The sequence below is a fragment of the Myiozetetes cayanensis genome, unplaced genomic scaffold (genome assembly GCF_022539395.1).
Source record: "Myiozetetes cayanensis isolate MyiCay16 unplaced genomic scaffold, myiCay2020 scf6-25, whole genome shotgun sequence".
In the NCBI taxonomy this organism is placed as follows: Eukaryota; Metazoa; Chordata; class Aves; order Passeriformes; family Tyrannidae; genus Myiozetetes; species Myiozetetes cayanensis.
The window spans coordinates 8,874,381-8,892,590 of record NW_026087853.1 but is presented as its reverse complement, the minus strand read 5'-3'; the positions used below and the strand labels follow the sequence as shown (position 1 = coordinate 8,892,590).

At 38.8% G+C, this 18,210-nt stretch overlaps 1 protein-coding gene across 1 annotated transcript in view; it reads left to right on the top strand.

The window, feature by feature from the left end:
* Positions 1–12,735, top strand: part of TECPR2 (tectonin beta-propeller repeat containing 2) — a 43,458-nt gene extending 30,723 nt beyond the window's left edge. Inside the window, exons 19-21 of the mRNA XM_050335426.1 lie at positions 9,019–9,160; positions 10,103–10,252; positions 10,506–12,735. Of these exons, the coding sequence (XP_050191383.1) occupies positions 9,019–9,160; positions 10,103–10,252; positions 10,506–10,663 (450 nt within the window). The 3' untranslated portion in view covers positions 10,664–12,735. The remainder of the gene's footprint in view (positions 1–9,018; positions 9,161–10,102; positions 10,253–10,505) is intronic.
* Positions 12,736–18,210: the final 5,475 nt, after the last annotated feature.

Genomic DNA, 18,210 nt, shown 5'->3' with positions numbered 1-18,210 from the left:
TGCTGTTCTGCAGTATTAAAAGTCAAAGTGATGATGTAGTTAAGCAGCTCTTTGGAAGCTGCTTCAAGGACAGTGACAAAACTGATCAAAATGGTTTGATGAAATTATTTTGGACCAGGAAATAGAAACTGTTCTTCATTCATAATATACAGCATGAAACTATGATCTGCTGTAGCATGTCTTAATAAACATTACATTTAATTTTTTCAAAAATAGCACGAAATATAAATATTATTTAAGGAGATACTATGGAGTATGTTTCTATACATGTGTGAATGTATATTTATTATGATTTAATGCTTTTCAGATTTCTGGCCTAAAGGAACAATAATAAAAATAAAATTAAAAATTAGTGTAGTCTATAAGACTAATTTAAGTGATTGTGGAGGAGAAGTTGATCAAGAGTTAAAAATCTTTAAAAGGTCCCCAGAAGTTGAACTGCTTGAAAATAATTCTTTCAGCATTTCATCCTTGATTTCTGGCACCTTCTGAATAAGATGAGGCAAAATCTGCTCTCGAGAAACACTTAACTTCCTACAAGCATGACTTAAGATACAAACTGTCCTTAAGAACCACCTTCTCAGATTTGCAGTATGGAATCTATCAGCTAAACAACTTCATTTGACAAGATTAAAGGAAAGATTAAAAAAAAAATATCGTAATAAGTATTTGTAAGAAGTGACTAATGACCTATTGATTGTAAATAATCAGTCTTACTCTAAAAATATATTGAAACATTTATTGTCATTTGCTTAACTGCTGCCCTGTTGTTCATTTGTAACTAAATTTCATAGAGAATAGGATTGAAAAAGCGATTTTATTAAATCAAGAGATCTGTTTAAATATCCAGGTAGCTTGTCTGAACTGTGGAGTACAAGGGGTTTTATGTAAGGAAATGTTTGCTATTTGACTCCTGCATAAAGCTGTTCCCAGGGTCTCAGCAGATGAGCACCACTTAACTTAGTTTGCCATAAAATTGTCACCTGCAATATGTTCATTTCAGGTTAGAAAAACTTTTGATTTGATACTCTTCCCCTAAACAACCTGGTAATTGTCTCTTTTATATTTTAAGCTTGGTATCATAGGTAAGAGAAATTCTTATAGGCAGTAGAAATTCTTGGTGATCTAGGAAAAGCTATTTTTTTCTTATACACACAGACTTCAAAAAAAAAAATAAGGCTGTTCATGCTTTCACAGTTGTTCAAACATTAATAAAACGAGCAAATAATAGTTTAAAAATATAATTTGAAATTTAGGCAAATTATCTGTAATTCCGAGAAATCTGTACAGGATAGATTTAATTTCTTTCCAATGCCTTACATTGAGCATAGATTAAGAAAAGGTAAGGAGGTTGGTTGTGCCTTATGGATGAGTGCTGACTTGTTAGAAATGGTTGTCACGATCTTTGTTTCATTTCCTTTCTTTAAATAAAATTCTACCTACTTTACAGAACACCTAATTTGGATTTGGGGACATTCTTCCTCTGCCATCTGCCTTGCTTTTGCATTTTTCAGTGAGAGATTTCTATTATTATTAAGTCCAGTTCTGTGCTAAGTGGTACTTAGAGGAGGAAGTGGTGAGCACTTCTCAAGATCAGGTTTTACCATTAAGCTGAAATGGAGGAAGGGTTTGTTTGAAATCATCTTCAGGGCTTGGATATTTGGAGGGGAAAGGTTTTTTCTGTTGAAAACGCTTCATAACTCTTACTTTAGAATCATCTATGCTACTTTTGAACTCACTTGCTGTGGAAATCTCTGTTCTTTCTAAGGCATACTCCAGGTAACTGTTCTTTCCAAGTCTGATTGTTCTCCCTAGCGCAGACTGGCTTGCTGTGGCACAGATATCTTTTTGAGTTGCTACAAGATCTGCTCTGAAGTGCTCAGATGAGATTTCAGAGGAAGTATCTTTTATTAGATCCGGTCTGCCTGGGTTGGAGAAGGAATACACTCATTAAACCTTCTGGTTATCTCTAGACCAGACTAACTAGTCAGTTGTTCCATGTATCTTTAATCACATGAGGCCTCTGAAGACGTTAACAGGGAGAGGATTTTCCTGGAGGACCGCACTTTTCAAGATGATGTAGAGAAAAACTGTTTGGCAGTAGTAAGAGCATCTGTCTCGAGGTGGGTTGCAAATAAGTGCAGGAGATCAAAGCTCCTGCAGCTGTGTATTTTGTTTAGCTCATTTAGGATGCCATATTGTTTAAGTTCAAGTCTGTGCTGCTCTTCACAGGCTTACCTTTCTTAAGTAATTGTAAGTTATGTAGAAGGTGCTTTTAGAGGCTGAAAAAGTGCAGTTCCAGCATTTGTACTGAAGTTGCCTCACGCTGATTCTGTTGCTGAGTTTAGTGCTTATTATCTTCCCTTTTGTTGCCGGTTAAGAAAACTGCTGTCACTACATTTCACTGTATTTTGCCGCTCTGGAGTTTTAGCCTTCTGATATTTGTTTTAAGGCATTGCTATCGCCACGTTCAGAAAAGTGCGCCTGTAGCCTGTCCTATTCGATAGCGGTTGTTATCAGCACCAGAAGCTTCGGATGCCAAAAAGTGCACGAACTGAGGTACACCCAGAGAACTGAGCAGGCAGTCCTGCTGTGTCCTTCTGAAACGTGATCTCAAGGTGGTGTATTTGCTTTTTGACAAGACTGGCTGGCACTGAAAACAGAAGCTGTCAGAAAGAGAACCCTCAGTTTTCATACTTCCATTTGTTCAGTACTGGAAACATCCTTGCACCTGCACTCTTCCAGCGTGCCTGTATTTTGGTTAGCTAAAAGAGAATTATATATTTAATTATTTTTGGGCAAATAAAGTAACTACAATTATCATTGAGTTTTGAGAGTTTTCAGAGTTATTCTGTTTAAAAATAAAAACGCCATCATATAAAAATTCATGGGTAGAAGGTACATGCCGTGATTTAGCAAGCATATGCCTTGGTTGCACAGAGTAAGGAAACACCCTGGGATATCTGCTGCACGTATCAGACCCTTTGACCTTGAATTAAGAGCTCGAAGGCCCCTCCCCAGGGTGTATTGCTGTCTCCCTGTTTTATGATGATGCTTGTAAGCAGATAACTTCTGACAGCCTCTCTTTGCAGACCAGCCTAGCAATCCGCCCTCCTCCAGGGAGTTGGAGGGCTGGGTTGTGATGTCTTTCCTGCCCCCATGACCCTTCCTAGAGATCTGCCAAATAGTCTGGTCTGTAGGAAGTCCCCGTCTGCTGATCGTAAATCCAATGAATCTAAGAACTAGGCAAAGCAGAGGAGATTGGTCTATATATAGTCTCGTAAATGGATCATCTATCTGGGAGGCAGTGACGTGGGTTCTGATCCCTGACCCCTGGAGTACTATTGTTTTTTGTTCCAGTAGTTATGTAAATGAATTGTAACACGTGAAGGTGTTTGCAGTTGTTCATAAACCAGAGCAGTAGTGAAATGGGGATTTCTGTCACTGTCAGAGGCATGGGGTGTTTTCAGCACAAACATATTAAAGAACATGAACAAACAATAAAAAGCAAAATGGCAGAAAAAGCAACACTTCAATAACTAGTTAAAACTGTCTTAGCAAAGCAGAGCTGAGGCTGAAGTTAAATGAAATGTTTGCTTTCCTTGGTAAAGTATTTAAGTTTTAAACAATAGAGAGGTGTTTCACCGATGCTCATTAAGTGTGTTTATAAAAAAAATAAAAGCCTTGGTTACTCAGAGCTTTGCTTGTACAAGGTTTTTATTACCTAGTGCTAAATTATGTGCTGTTTCATGGGAAGTTGCATGTAGTGTTTATTTAGCATACATTTCTGTAAAAACTTAGTTGTTCTTTTCCTAATAGTTCGATTTTTCAGTATGTTATTAAAAATACCTGCAGTGGTAATTACAGGCAGCTTATCTCCCACTCTACAGTTTATAGTCTTAGTTATAAGAGTGTAACTAGAAGACAACTGGGCAAAGTCGACTAGGCCTGTAGTTTGTAATGTCTTTAATGTGGTTGCATGAAATTTTAATTATTTATTTTTTTAAATTGCTTGCAAGGAGCAGTTGTACTAAATATTTTAAAAGTATTTTATGGTTCTGTTGAGCTTTATCATGTTGAATAGTTGCATGGGTTTGGTTTGTTCTTTTTCATGATTTGATGCCATATGTTGTTGTCTTTCCCATGTTTCTGCAAGAAAAAATGTTGAAATAAAAAATGTAGAGATAACAGAGGGGAGAGGTCAAGGAATTTACTCCTCAGCTTTGCCTTTTCCTCCTGATTGAGCTAGCCATAGACAGCACAATAGATATCTCCTTAATTGGAGATACCCAACTAAGGCCTTTGTCCCATTATTCACTAAAGGCAGAAAGTGGGGGAAAGGGTGATGTTGTTTTTCTGAGGAAAATAATGTTCCATTTTTTTCAGACAATGAATAATCATGTTTTTCAGACAGTTTAATGCCAGCATTACTGAAGAACACGTGGCATTGAGGGAAGACCAAACATAGATTCATCTTTCCTGCTCCTGTGTATTGCCTTGAACTTCTCTGCAGAGAAAAAAGCAGCACTTAATTTAGCAAGCTAATGCTGAAAGTGCTTTACAACCTTCATTCAAATAGACCTCAGAAAATAATACAGAAATAGGCATATATTAGGGGAGGGCCTCTCTAAGTTACATTCTTTGTTTATTGATAATAGGGTCTTGATGCTGTTAGTCATGAAAATAGTCAGATTTGTGGGATACAAACATACTACTCAACAGTGTGAGAAGGATCTCTGATGTGACCTTCTTATGGCCTGGGCTGGACCAGGTGAAGGCACTTTGTGCAGCTTGTACCCATCAACTCGTTCTGAAAAGGATTGGGCTTGGGCAGACTGATAATGTTTTATTTAGTCGTCCTTATGCTGGATATTTGCAGCAGAACAGAGATAGTGGAGGCTTGCTGGTACATGGACACTGTGCTCCTGAAAAATGACGTGGAAAATGTTCTGGTGCCTTTTGTGTGTGTGTATGTTTGTCTTCTCTTCCTGACAAGGAAGTTGAACCATTGTGATTTGGGTTCAGCTGTGACCAGTAAGACAAAACTTCTGGGTAGTATGTCAGGGGATGTCGGAGGGGGAATGTATTAGTTTTTACTTCGGATTTTGTGTGATACTATTGTTCAAGTGAAGTTCTTACACCAAGGCTTGTCTCTCTGTGATTTGCAGATAGAAAGGAAATTACTTGCACAGAATTATAAAGCTAATGGACAGCTTGATAACTTAAATATGTTTAGCATTGACACTGTGTCTTGATATCATTTAAGAATTTGCCAGTTAAGTGATTCCTTCTAGTTTACTTCATTTTATCAACATTGTTTTCTCACGAGATGTGTGGGTACTAGCAAGTTCTTTGTTGTTTTTATTTGTAGCAGACAACAATGATATTCACAGCTCTTAGTATGTAGTTTTAGTGTTGAAAAGTACATGGTTGGCAATATAAGTGTTGCAGTCCATGGTTGTGATGGGAAATCCTTCATATCAAAAGGCAAATAGTGACTGGGGTGTTTGTAGCCAATGCACAAGACCAGAGAGCAGGAGGATCTGCCTTCTCCCCTGGGCTAAAACAGTCAGACTCTTGAGATTTTTAGAGTTTAGAAATTTGTGGCACCCCAAGGAAAAGGAAAACAATGTTCCACCATTTTTTATCAAATAACACTGGATCCATTAATGATCCATAACATGACGATCTCTCTCAGTGTTGAGTATTGTGGATAAATGTGGATAAAAGCAGAGTTTTGTGTGGCAGCATTAGAGGAGGAAAGCTGAGAGACTGGTGTGAGGCTCTTTAAAATTCCAAATTCTTCAGTAAATTACAAATAGGACATGTTTTACAGTCAAGGTATATCAATCTCATGCATCCTGTTGGAAGTTAAACCAACTGAGAAAAGGCTATGCTAAGGTAATTTATTAATTTGCATGGTTATCAGCCTCTGAAATGTTATCAGCAGATTTATGAATTTGCACAGATATCTCTCTTTGCTGCTATGAGAGAACTCTATTTAACCTTCAACTGCAGCTGTAGAGACTTTCTTGTTATATAGATTATAAAGCACTTAAAGCATGCCTATGGTAATTAAAACTTGGTGAAAATAGGGGTTATCTGAGACAATGTTAGCATTGTTCCAAAAAATGGTACATTATGCCAAGAAAATGTTTAATTTTATCCACCTTACTGTGTTAGCCATGAGAACACCTTTTTGGTGTAGATGGCTGCTTTGGGGTAAAAAAACCACAAAACAACAGAGGTCAAATCTCTGCAACGAGCTCTAAGAATTGCCTGTACTTGTTTCCAATGTCTTAGCCCTGGCTTGTACCAAAAGTTGCTGTACATGATGTCAGTATCTGCCCTGTCAGTTCTGCCCTTTACTGGCTGTTTTGCAGCAGAAAGCTGCGGGGAGTGGAGGTGAATTACCTGGATCTCTCATAGGGAGAGGAACAGGATTGTTTTATTGGTGTGAGTTTCTCAGAAAGAGCTAAGTAGCCTGAAGAAGGAGAGAAGCTGGAAGTGAAATACCCAGAGAGATCACTTAGAGGGGCAAAGAATGAGAAGAATTTTTGGCCAAGCTTGTAGGCACATTACTTTGAATTTTGTGATTGCCATTTGTTTCTTAGATGCGTTGGTGCTGCAGAATAGGGGAGAAGTAATTGCTCTGATTATACTTGAGCCTGCAGTGGTATCAGAAGCAATCTAGTTGAGATTCATGCAGCTCCTTTCATGACACTCCTTTGGGGTGTTTTGTCTGCTTTTCTTAGCCTCCACTGCCTGTAAATCTGTAGTAATGCAAAGATTTAGGTACTAGGTGTAAGCACTCAGTAAGTCTTTTTGGATGGAAATACTCCCGTTCTTTCTCAGAGAATTCTTTTCTAGACAAATGACACAGGAAGAGAGGAATGGGATCCTGACATGAGGGAGTGGAGGGCAAAGTGCACAGATCCCAGCAGTTCAGCAATAAAAGTCACACCAAGGTGTTGATCACAGTTTGTGAAGGACCCTGGTTGGAAGGTGAAGTGTATTGCAGAGCACAGGCACACACACTGGCAGTTTGTGGTGTGGAGGAAATGGGGCAGAAAATCCTAAATCTGAGAAAGAGATTACTTTTAGAAGAACATGGTAAGGAGAAGGAGATAAGTGGATTTTAAAATATAAAATAAAATTAAAAAAAAAAAAAAAAAAAAAAAAAGATAAAAGGCAAAGATCTCCTGGTAGTGCAGTGCTTCATCCTGCATAAGGTAATAACTGCACAGCTTCCTTACTTGAAAACCTGGGGCTACAAGAGCAGAAATATGGAGGGGCATATGATGCCGCTGGAAGCAGCACAGAAGTGAGGCACCACCCCATGGCAGCCGTGTGGGGAAGTGAGCAGGGAGAAATAGGGTGTGAGAGCCAAAGTAGCTCAGAGTGGCTCTTCTCAAAGAGAAGAAATGGAGGGGAGAAACAGAAACAGGCCCAGGACTAAGGATCACTTCCAGTGAAGGGGCAGAAAGCCCACGGGGGAAAATTGTGTGGGGTTTTGGGGTGTTTTGGTTTTATTGTGGTTTGGGTTTGAATATGTTTGGAGGTTTTTGGTGTGGTTTATTGTTTGGGGGTTTTCAGTTTAATACCGATTTGAAAGCAGCTAGGCTTTATTCTATGTAGTCAGTGCTTTTCAAGACAATTAGTGGCTTTGCTTGTAAGTGTTCAAACTGCAGCCACTGTAAATTTACCGTAAGCAGAGGTAAACAATTGATCAAACCTCTACCAGCCTGAAGCTTCCATTGGAGGGCAAATACCTAATGAGAGCAAAAACATGAGAAGATAGTGTGTTGAAGGCCTTAAAACCTGAAGAGACAGGATTGATTTGGTGATGCAAGTCAAACTTGGTTGTAGCTGGGTCAGACACCAGAATTTTAAAAGCAAAACCCAAAGCAGGTAACTGTTGTGTACACAGAAGGCCCATCTGGGACTGGATTGTGTCCTTATATATATATATCTAATATGTTATATATATATATATACATGCAGATTATGCTTCTGTATTCCTAGGATTATACATGCAAATTGCTGATTGCTCTTCTGTATTTCACACTGAAAATTCAGCTTTTGCCTGTGAGGCTAAAGCAGGGAATTCAGTGCTGCTTTGTGAGGAGAGGTGTTTCAGGCCACCCTACTGTCTTCTGCAGTGCCTTTATTAGGCTGGTGTGGAGGAAAACTTTTTTGTTTGTTTTTGTCTGTGTTTTATTTGAAGTACATGTTTTGCAGGGTATTTGCAAACATCCAACCTACTGGCTGAGATATTTTACTACAAAATCACCGTCATTTTGATGTCAGTGACACTGATTTTGAACAGTAGTTGAGGCAAATCTCTGTAGAAGCAGACGGAGTAAGGACGTGCCTGGGAGCAGAACGGGAAGTGTGTTTCACTTGTGTTTGCCGACAGGTAGTGTTGTGGCTCCTCTCCTGCAGGTGTGGCTGCTCCAGTACTGCAGTGGTCTGAAGCAAGTCCCATGGTTGTATTCCTGTAGAGTGGAGTACAGGGAAGAAGACAGATCGCCATTTCTTTGCAAAGAGTCTACATTTAGACTGTAACAAATCGTACTGCTTGTACGTGCTTAGAAATAAAGTGCAAATTTAGTTATGTTAGGAAAACTTTCAGGAAGGCAGGAGGAAAATACTGCACTTTCTGCATTTCATTGGAAGAGTTTCTTCTTTGACTTTCAGTTGAAACTGTATTTGATTGGAACAGCAGTGGGTAAGCAAACATTAACGTTATTAGACTTGAATGCTGAATATTACATATGAATATCATTATCAGTAATTGAGTGACATTCATATTCCTTTTCTATTTAGAAAGGGATTGACTTCTTGGAAAATTGGTAATTTTGTACAGTAGCATACACAATATCAGTTACATTGCTCCCTGTCTTTAGTATCTGGTAAATATTTTACTGTGGATGTGTACTTCTGTGAAGAACAAGTGATACAACAGTACAAAGATGCAGTAGTTCAAAGTTTAAATACTGTGCTTAATTTTTATAGCCAGTAGGAATCAACTTGGTCAGCATTCATTCAAGTCCAAATGATCAGATGTTGTGGGCAATTGATAGCAAATGGAATGTCCATGTACGAGTTGGAATTACAGATGAAATGCCTGTAGGCACTGACTGGGAACATGTACCAGGTAAAAATTAATGCATCAGTTCCTTGTTGTTTCTGCCATTTTCTCAGGTTTTGTTTTATTTAGTTGTTTGGGTTTTCTTGTTGCTTTTTAAATTGGACAGTAATGCTTAAATAAAATATTTTTCCTGACAATTAAGTGTTTGATAAGGGTTATCTTTTAGAGAGGACCTTGTTTTTACTTAAAAACACTTAAGTAGTTAACTGGGAGAAATACAATGGGTTTTAGGCTGCTGCCACTGAATTAATAAGTGGTACAATTCCCTTTCAGATAGAACTAAAGCAGAATTCCTAAGCAGTAGGAAACTTGTGCTGTGGGAAGTTTTGTATTTAAATGTGGTATCACATGGGGTTACTATGTAGATGTGGGTAACAAAAACCTAATGCTATTTTGCACATCTCTCTACTAATCCTGAATGCTGGAGGTGTTGTGGGTTAGGTAGTTATGCTTTTGCCTTGCCTGTAAACAAAACTAAATTTTAGTTGTTTCTTTCTAAATAACAGTGTATTTGACGCTGTCTGCTTTTTAAAGGTTTGTCACTGCATAAACACATGGCACTTAGTTGCAGAGTACTTGTGAAGAGGCGGAGAAAAAGTTCACAATATCTATAATATTCACCATTTTTGGACAAGATTGTAACTGTTGGATTATTCCCCATGTGGTACTAACATACTGGAGGCTCCAAAAGTGTATTATGAAGGTCCTCTAATTGGATATTGCTCATGGCCACATAATAAAATGTATCCACAGTGTGACCAATAGATGCAGAATACAAACTCTGCAACTAAAAAGCTTTTTTTCGGTCACCAGTGCTTCATGTAAGAATATATAAAAACTATTACAATCTTGACGTCTGCTCTTAGTAAATTTTTCTGCAAGTATATTTAGTACCCAGGAAAGCCTGTTATTATTTCATATTTCCTCTTTGTATCCAAATCTCTGTAGGTTTGCAGGCTTGCCAGCTGGCCATAAGTACAAGGACCGTCTGGGCACGGTGTCCCAACGGAGATGTAGCTCGTCGGTACGGCATTACTGACAAGAATCCTGCAGGAGACTACTGGAAGAAGATTCCTGGAAACGTCTCACGCTTAACAGGCAAGCTGGTTCTGCATGACAGTCTGTCCAAAACATTGTGATGTCTGCTTTGACTTCTCCCTGATGGTGCTCAGGCTGACCATATGAAGGGAGAGCTGCACGCTCGGTGAGAGTTTCACCGAGGGTGCTTTTATCACATTAGTAAAAACCTTCTGGGATATAATTAGGAAAACAGATACAAATGTTATTTATTTAATGTTTATAATTGGAACCTGCTACCTTAACTAAAAGATGGATAATTTCTGCTTTGCAGTGACCCCTCTAGATGAACTGTGGGCGATCAGTACTTCAGGATCCCTGCTCCAGCGCCTCACTAAGACTTTTAGCCATTCCCATAGTTTGCAGAAAAATAATGACACTTCTGTTCTGCTTCACCCTGATGACTTTGAAGATGAATGGGAAGTGATATGAAGTCTCCCAAGCTCGTGAAGCAGCGAAAAAAACAGGACAGAATTTCTGTGATGTATGTACAGAATATTGGATCTAAAAGCCACTCGTACTGGACCTGTGATATTAGCACTTTTGTATTGAAAAACCGACCTGTTAAATAGCCCCCAAGCTGTGAGTTCTGATGTTTGTTACATTATCTTTTGGGAGACTCTTTAGGTGTGGCATACTGCAATTGTTATACCGTTCTACTGTAGAAGCTCCTTTGGAAATATAACCCTTAAGTTAATCCTACTAGCAATGAAAGTGACTACTTCACAACAGCATGCACACTAATGTACTGATTTTGAGAAGGAATTCTGTTGCATTAAATATTTCTCTACAGCAGAAACGCTAAGCATTTCTCAATTTCTTCTTGTACTTGGAACTCCAAACTGATGGGATTGCTCTCTGACTGTTGTACATACATTTAGAGTTATTTTTCCTTGCAGCATGGAAGAAACTATGGTGAAGTATTTCTTAGTAAGATTTGAGAACATCATGATTACACAGTATTGGTGTTGAAATTAACTTAGTTTGATCCATTTCCATATAAATATGTGCAAGGCTGTACTAACCTTCAATTTCTTGAAATTCCGTTCATAATTTGGCTTCATTCACAAGGGAGAAGTTTGGATTACACCTAATATCAGGGGGACTTCCGCCCATTTCCATAGCCATGAGGAAGCTGACAGATTTTTGGGGGTAAGTCCCAGTTTGGAATAAGAAGAGGTCGCTTGTTGGGTTTGTAGTACAAAGCAGGAATGTAAAGGCAGCTTTCATAATTCCTGTTGTGCTGTATTTGTGCCTCCAGCCAGTGCTTTAACATTTGGGCTCATATTGTTTTGAGTACCAAACTTAGATGTATTAAGAGAAAAAATGGTAATAGATAGAATTACCTATATATCCCATTAAAAATTGTGATATTGTGAGAAAATACTTAACAATATTCTGATTTTTAGCTATGTTAGCTAAATTTTGAAGTGTCTTATACTTAACAGAGGTTGCAGCAGGAGTATGTGATGAACTGGGAAGTAAGTTAATAATTGCAGTTTATTTTTCTTTATACTAAATCTTCTTTGAAAGATACCTCATCTTTTTTAAGCAATAGAACTATAGATGAGAGAACCTGAGTTCAGTATGTAGGCGGAGGAGTTATTTTGTGTTTGTCCTAAGCTTATAAGTCATCAGAATGTTTTAAGCAGCTGCTAACCAATACTGTAGAAGAGCCAGCTTCCGAAAAGGCCGAGACTTGACAAGTGGGGATGTTTCTGTTTTGAGAACTTAATACACACGGAAAAGGATGTGTTTTCTTTTGAGCCTCTGTTCTCTTTCAGAGCAGGTCATGCGTGTGCCGCACTAAACTTGGAACAAACACGGGGCAAGGTGAGAATGTCAATCGGTGGAGAGAGAACCAAGTTATGGCACGTTTTTTCTAAGTAGCACTTGTGATATTGGCTGTCAGTTCTCAGTCTGATCTCAGCCTTACAGGAAGGACAGATTTGTTTCCCTTTTACAGATGAAATGTTCACTTCCTTCTTGTTCATCTGTATACACAGATTACCCCAAAGGGTTTTTTTAGCCTGTCTGGCAGTGGATGGTAATGGAATCAGCTTGTGAAGTAACCCAGTATGTTTTATGCAAGCATAGCTTGGTGTCTTGAGGACCCTAAAGAAGCTGAAATTCAGCTTGAAAATATCTTGTGGCAGCTCCTGAGTCAGTCACTTTGGAGAAAGGACACAGTACTTCTCTGTGCCCTGCCAAGCACCGGATGCTCAAGTACAATGACGTTATTTAATAGTGACACTTTTGTATTACATTTTTCAAGGTCATCTTAGTAATGGTTTGAGCTTGCTAGTTGTTTATTTACTGTATAATACTGTTCCTTGTTATGGTCGTTAATATTAAATTGGTGTCAAGAGCCCTTATCAGACTACTTTTTAGGGTAGTTTTAATAAAATTAGGATGGATTTTTTTACTTTCATTTCTGTATTTAGGTTTTTGGTTTTGTTTGTGCTTTGAGACAAGTGCAATAAACTAGATTTTTAAGAAATAAATTACTGTGGTAAGACTCATCTGTTGTATGATTCACAAGAGAGTTCTCTGTGTCTGGAAACTGTCTTGTGAAAGACAGCCATGCTTATGAAATCCCTAATGTTACCCCAGACAATATGGTAATGACAATGTAAGGACCTGGATACTGTAAAGTTTATTTCATATATTTTTTTTAATTATGACAAGCATGTCAAACGAGCAAAATGGTCATCTTTCGAGGAAAGACAATTAAGCACTTCTCATATTTGAATATTAAGCTTGTTGCCTCCCTATTAAGATGGTTTTACTGTATTAGAAGTAAACAAATTTCTTTCCTTACATGCTCAACAAAAATTGCATGTTAAATATCTTTAGCTTTCAGTGAAAAATATGCATGTGCAGTCCCAGCTAGAAACTGTTCAAGCAGAAAATGGGTGATTGTACCACGTGCTGTAACTGCACCCTTCCTTGAATTTTAAATTATCTGAAGACTTCCTGTGTTTCTGGCCTTTAACTGGAACTGCAGCTGGGCCTTAGGAGAGAGCACCTTGGCTTCACTTCCCAGAGGAGAGAACTGTTTCCTGACAGAGGCAGGACCTGGGTAACTTCATAGCAATGATTAATGAGGCTTCTGACTCTTAAACACACTTCCAGCCCCAGGAATCCTGTTCAGATTCAAATGGCAATGTCCCTGCTAATTATCATAGCTTTTATCTTGACAAACTGGTTCAGCTGCTTCTCTGACTCCTACAGGGAACTGGTAGTCTCCTTACAGCACCAGCTCAGTTGCTATTATGCAGGAGCAATCCTTATGTCACAGCTTAAGGAAGATGACTGTGATGAGTTATTGTGAAACAGCCATCTTAGATATATAAGAAACTCTTGATTTTCTTTGTCTCACAGCAATAAAAATGAATAGGATCATGTTAAGTGGTACAAAGAAGATCTTTCGCTAACAAGTGTCAAAGAAAGTGCATGAATGGCTTCAGTAAGATAGAAGTGTTGTTATGAAACACTACTACTACTAAGAAAAATTATATTGAACGCTTAGGTCATTGTCTAAACATAGCTTTATTTATACAGCTACGAAGATTCACATTTCTGTTGCCTTTGTACCTGTTCAAAGAGTGTCTGATGCAATGGACCCTTCTTCCCCACACACTTGAGAACGTCAGAAAGTTTGAACTCCATAACTCCACTCTGTTACTTTCCAATAGATGGAGTCCTGTCAAGTATTTTGAAGGCACTTGTGGGTTATTTTAGACTAGTGTGGCATTCTGGCTTACATTTTTGCTTTTCTCTTAAACCTCTCTTTAACGAGTGAGCTGTTGTGAGTTGTTTCTGCTGGAGTTCTGGATAGGTTTCAAGGAACAACCTTGAAACAGCTTTTCAGTAAATGCTGTTCTGAGTGTAGAGGCTTGAAATTCAAGTGCTTTTATGCCTATGGCTTTGCCTGGGAAGTTAGCAATTAGTAAAACATAGTGTATGAAGACAGGGAGATCACATTACCGTGGTGTAAATTCTCTGGTCTTCAGTTTTCTCATTAACTGGCCCTATCCAGATTCCATCCCTCCTGTCAGAAGTAGAGGGGTAAGATCTGGATTGAGGATTTCTAGCGGTAAAATATGAGATGCAAGCTTTTACTCCTTCTGCAGCCTTCCTGAAAGTTGCGTGTTGGAAATGGTATTGTGGTGGCAAGTAGCCAGCAAAGGAAGCTGATGCACCCAAACAAAGTAGATCACCCTGATCGTTTAATAATGAGTTGTTGTAGTTAAATAACTACAATAATAGTTAACCACTCATATCAGCAGGACAGAAGAGAGCTTGTAGTATAGAGGACTAGATTTTAATTACTGGGAAGTGAAAGTTGAGTTGCAGTCATTATCTTTTGTGAATTACTACAACCAGAGCTCCACTGATAAATATCAAAATATCTGGATGAATGAAATTATGTCCTTAGTCTGCTGAATAGCAATATTGAGGTTTATCAGCTATGCATTTCTCATCACTTGAATGGGTTCAATGCAGGAAATGTTCTAGAATATACTGTGGCTGGTATCATACTGGAAGCTGTGTGAAACTACCATGATGATTCCTTTGGTTTTTGAGTCTACTTGACTTGAAATGTGTTTAAATATATCTATCAAAGTTGTTATATTAGCCATAAAGTTAAAATCCTGCTTGATGCTAGTGGAAGAAAAAAAGTATAGAAAAAGTAAAGATCTGTTGAGAATCTTTGTTTTTACAGATGGTGGACTTTTTATATACATATATATATGCACATATATAAAAGCTTAGATTTCTGTTCTCTAAAAGCTAATACAGTGATTATAAAATACCAAAAAATACTAAATGCCCTTTTCCATCTTGGCCCTCAGAAATTACTTTAAAATATAGTGATTTTTATAGTCTGTGATTCTCTGATAGGGGCACTGAATAGTGCACAACTGAATAGCACTGAGTGGAGCTGGAGTTCTGAATTAATCTCTCAAACATTATTCACTATTTCTGGTATAGAAGAAACCAGTGTCTAATTTTTCCATTTTAATATACTTTTTCTCGTGGCCTCAGCTGAGATACACTTAGAGCAGATAACAGAAGGAGACTTCAATTTACAACACTTGTGTTTTGAATCTCATATCCAGAGAAAATATCCCTAAGGATGTGTACAGAATTCTATTGACGTCCTGTACTTACTGTCTTGAGTTTGCACAACTTGACTGCGTCCTTTATTTGTGTTCAGTGGACCTGCTGCCCAGTCAGCGTGGTGAGCCTTGGCTGGGAGCTCTCTGCTGTTTAGGGGTGTGCAAAAGTATCTTGTGTATGGAATGGAGAAGTGGCACAGGTGTTATGTCTGTTAAAGCATGAAATGAGAATACTCAAGAGATGACTCCTTGCTGAGGCTGCTGTGTTTTGCCTAACTAGAGGCTGGGTGAATTTAGCTAAGCTCTGCTGGGTCAAGTGAAAGATCAAGATCAGGTGAAAGATTTCTGGGAAAGATCTAGATCTCTCCCAGAAAAAAATAAAGGCCTGAGAGGAAAGTTCCAGGGAAGCCCCCAGCAGACTGCCTGGCATGTGTGCCTGGCTACAGAGCAGGGGGATATGTACAACAGAGAATGAATTTGCTTGAGCTGCAGGGGAAAAACTGCAACTGCCAGCAAGAAACCCCACAATCCCCGGTTGTTCTAGGGAACAGACCGGCCAGCTCATCATGGGAAGTGCAAAGTAAGTAGGGTAATTGCTAGAATGACTGAGATTTTACTTGCTCAGCTCCCACGCTTGTCTTGCTAAATCCGTTTTGTTCCTCGGCAGATGGGCTGTAGCCTGTTCCCTCCGTGAGCCGCGCCCAGCGCTCCAAATTGGGAATAAAAACATGCGAAGTGGCGGAACTGCACTTTGTGCTGTGGTGCAAGTCAATCCTTTTAAGTTAAGGAGAACGTGGTAAATGATCAGTGTAACACTTTGAAGTAACGTGTTTAGCACTGTTGATTCATTTTATAATTGCTGTACTAATAATGCTGACCTTGTTAAATATTAATGACATGGGTATGAATATTTATATTAATAATGATTGATGCCATAGGTACTTGTGTAGGAGGTCTGTCGGGCTACAGGTCTAATTAGCTGGTTATTTAAAGTATTGTCAACACGGGGTCTCTTTAAAACAAAAAATCTGAAATACATGCTTGTCTGTACTAGGAAAGGATACATTGGGGAGCTGAATCATTGCTTTCAGGGCCTGCTAGCTGCTTTTCACACTGTTCTTTGTGTAGTGTAGAGATCTTTCTCCTGCCCTTCCAAGCACAATTAGATGTTTACACAGCACCCATAGGGAGCATTCTAGGGAGGAAAACACAGGGGTGTGTAGAGGCAGTTCTGAGTGTTCCCTATGGCACCTGCTTTCCTCCCTCCCCATATTGCCACTTCTAATTGCCTTAGGAGAGGAGTAGAAGTCCAGGGAGGTAGTGAAGCATCTATTCTTAATTTAATTTTGGTTTAAAGAAAAAACCAAAGTTTAAATCAGCAGGTTTTTGTATCAACTTAAACCTTGTCCACAGTCCTTTGCAGCATGTTTTTCACCGTTGCTGGCTGCTTGCAATATAGTAACTTCTTACACCCGATTTTATTAGAAGACTTTCAGACAGAAGGTGACAGATGGTTGGTTGGGTTTTTTTCTTCTTTTAATGGGCGAGATGAGTTTTCAAAGCATACTGAGCAAGGTGAGCTCAGCTTTCACTTAAAAGGCCATGCTTCATTCAATCCTTGAGTTTCGCAATCAGACAGCCAGTGATTTCTCAAAGCCAGTTTTAGAAACAGGTGGGCATCTATCTTGCTGTCCCCTTCAGAGACCTAAAGAACAATATTGTCTCTGCAGAGCTGTGCTGCCAAGAGCCCAGACTTCAGTGTCTCCCTTAGCACATTTGTTCTGGGCAGCATGGACAGGCTCGTCGCCTACACAGGATTCCCTGCCTGGTGAGTTTTGTCAACTTCCATGGTGAATAATAGGAATCTTTTGCAGATCTTGGCAAATACATGGTTTCTTAGGTCTGTCTCTAAGGATTCCTGCTTTAGGTCTGGAGTTCCCTGCTGCAGATCCTGAAGTTAGCCAAGGTGGAACACGTCAGTGTAACAGATACATAAATCTCATCCTTGATCAGTTATTACAAGTGAAACCTTGTTTATGCTCTCTTCATGATTAGTTTCACCAAATCTCATGCAGTTTTTAATTTAAAAAGTTATCATTGAGGGGAGAAGCACAGCCCTTATTGTATCTACCATCTGCAGTTTTTTTAGGACATTAATGAGTGACAATGGCAGCTTGAAATGGGTATTTTGAAATCCAGTGTGTAATGGATCCAAGAATTAGGCCCCTCACCCAGATGATTTGCATATTATTCTCCTATTTACATTCTGCATTCAAGACTCTCACCTTTCATTATTGTTCTGTTAGTTTTACAGGTACTAACTTGTACAGAGTGAGTAGATGTAAAATATGTAAAATAAAATCCTCAGATTCTTGAGTGGATTGTCCTGGGTCACCACTAAAACTTCTTACAGATTTTCCTGCACTTTTTCCACCAAGCTTTTCATAAAAAAAGCACTGCTGAAGGTGTACACTTCTGTAAACAAATGTGGCCCAGTTGTCAGTGCTTGATGGAGCATCTTTGAGAATCACTGCTCCACAAACACTGCTGCAGTGGGAATATGTACATAGCTTTCCCAAAAAGAATAAATAATCCGACAGCTATTGAAAATGAGTTTACTTTTGTTTGTTAATACTGATATAATTGATGTCTTAGCTTGTATTTAGCTGTTTTCCCAATAGCAGAGTTACAGTATCTGAATTCAGTTGTCGTGTTAAGCTCAGGAAGAACTGGTCCCAGTTATAACTGTACTGTGGTGACTTAAGGGAGAAAAACATTTTTTTTTGGACTATTTTGAAAAGTAATTTTGTGAAAACACAGCCAGGCAAGTAGGGAATATTGGAACACTTGTCT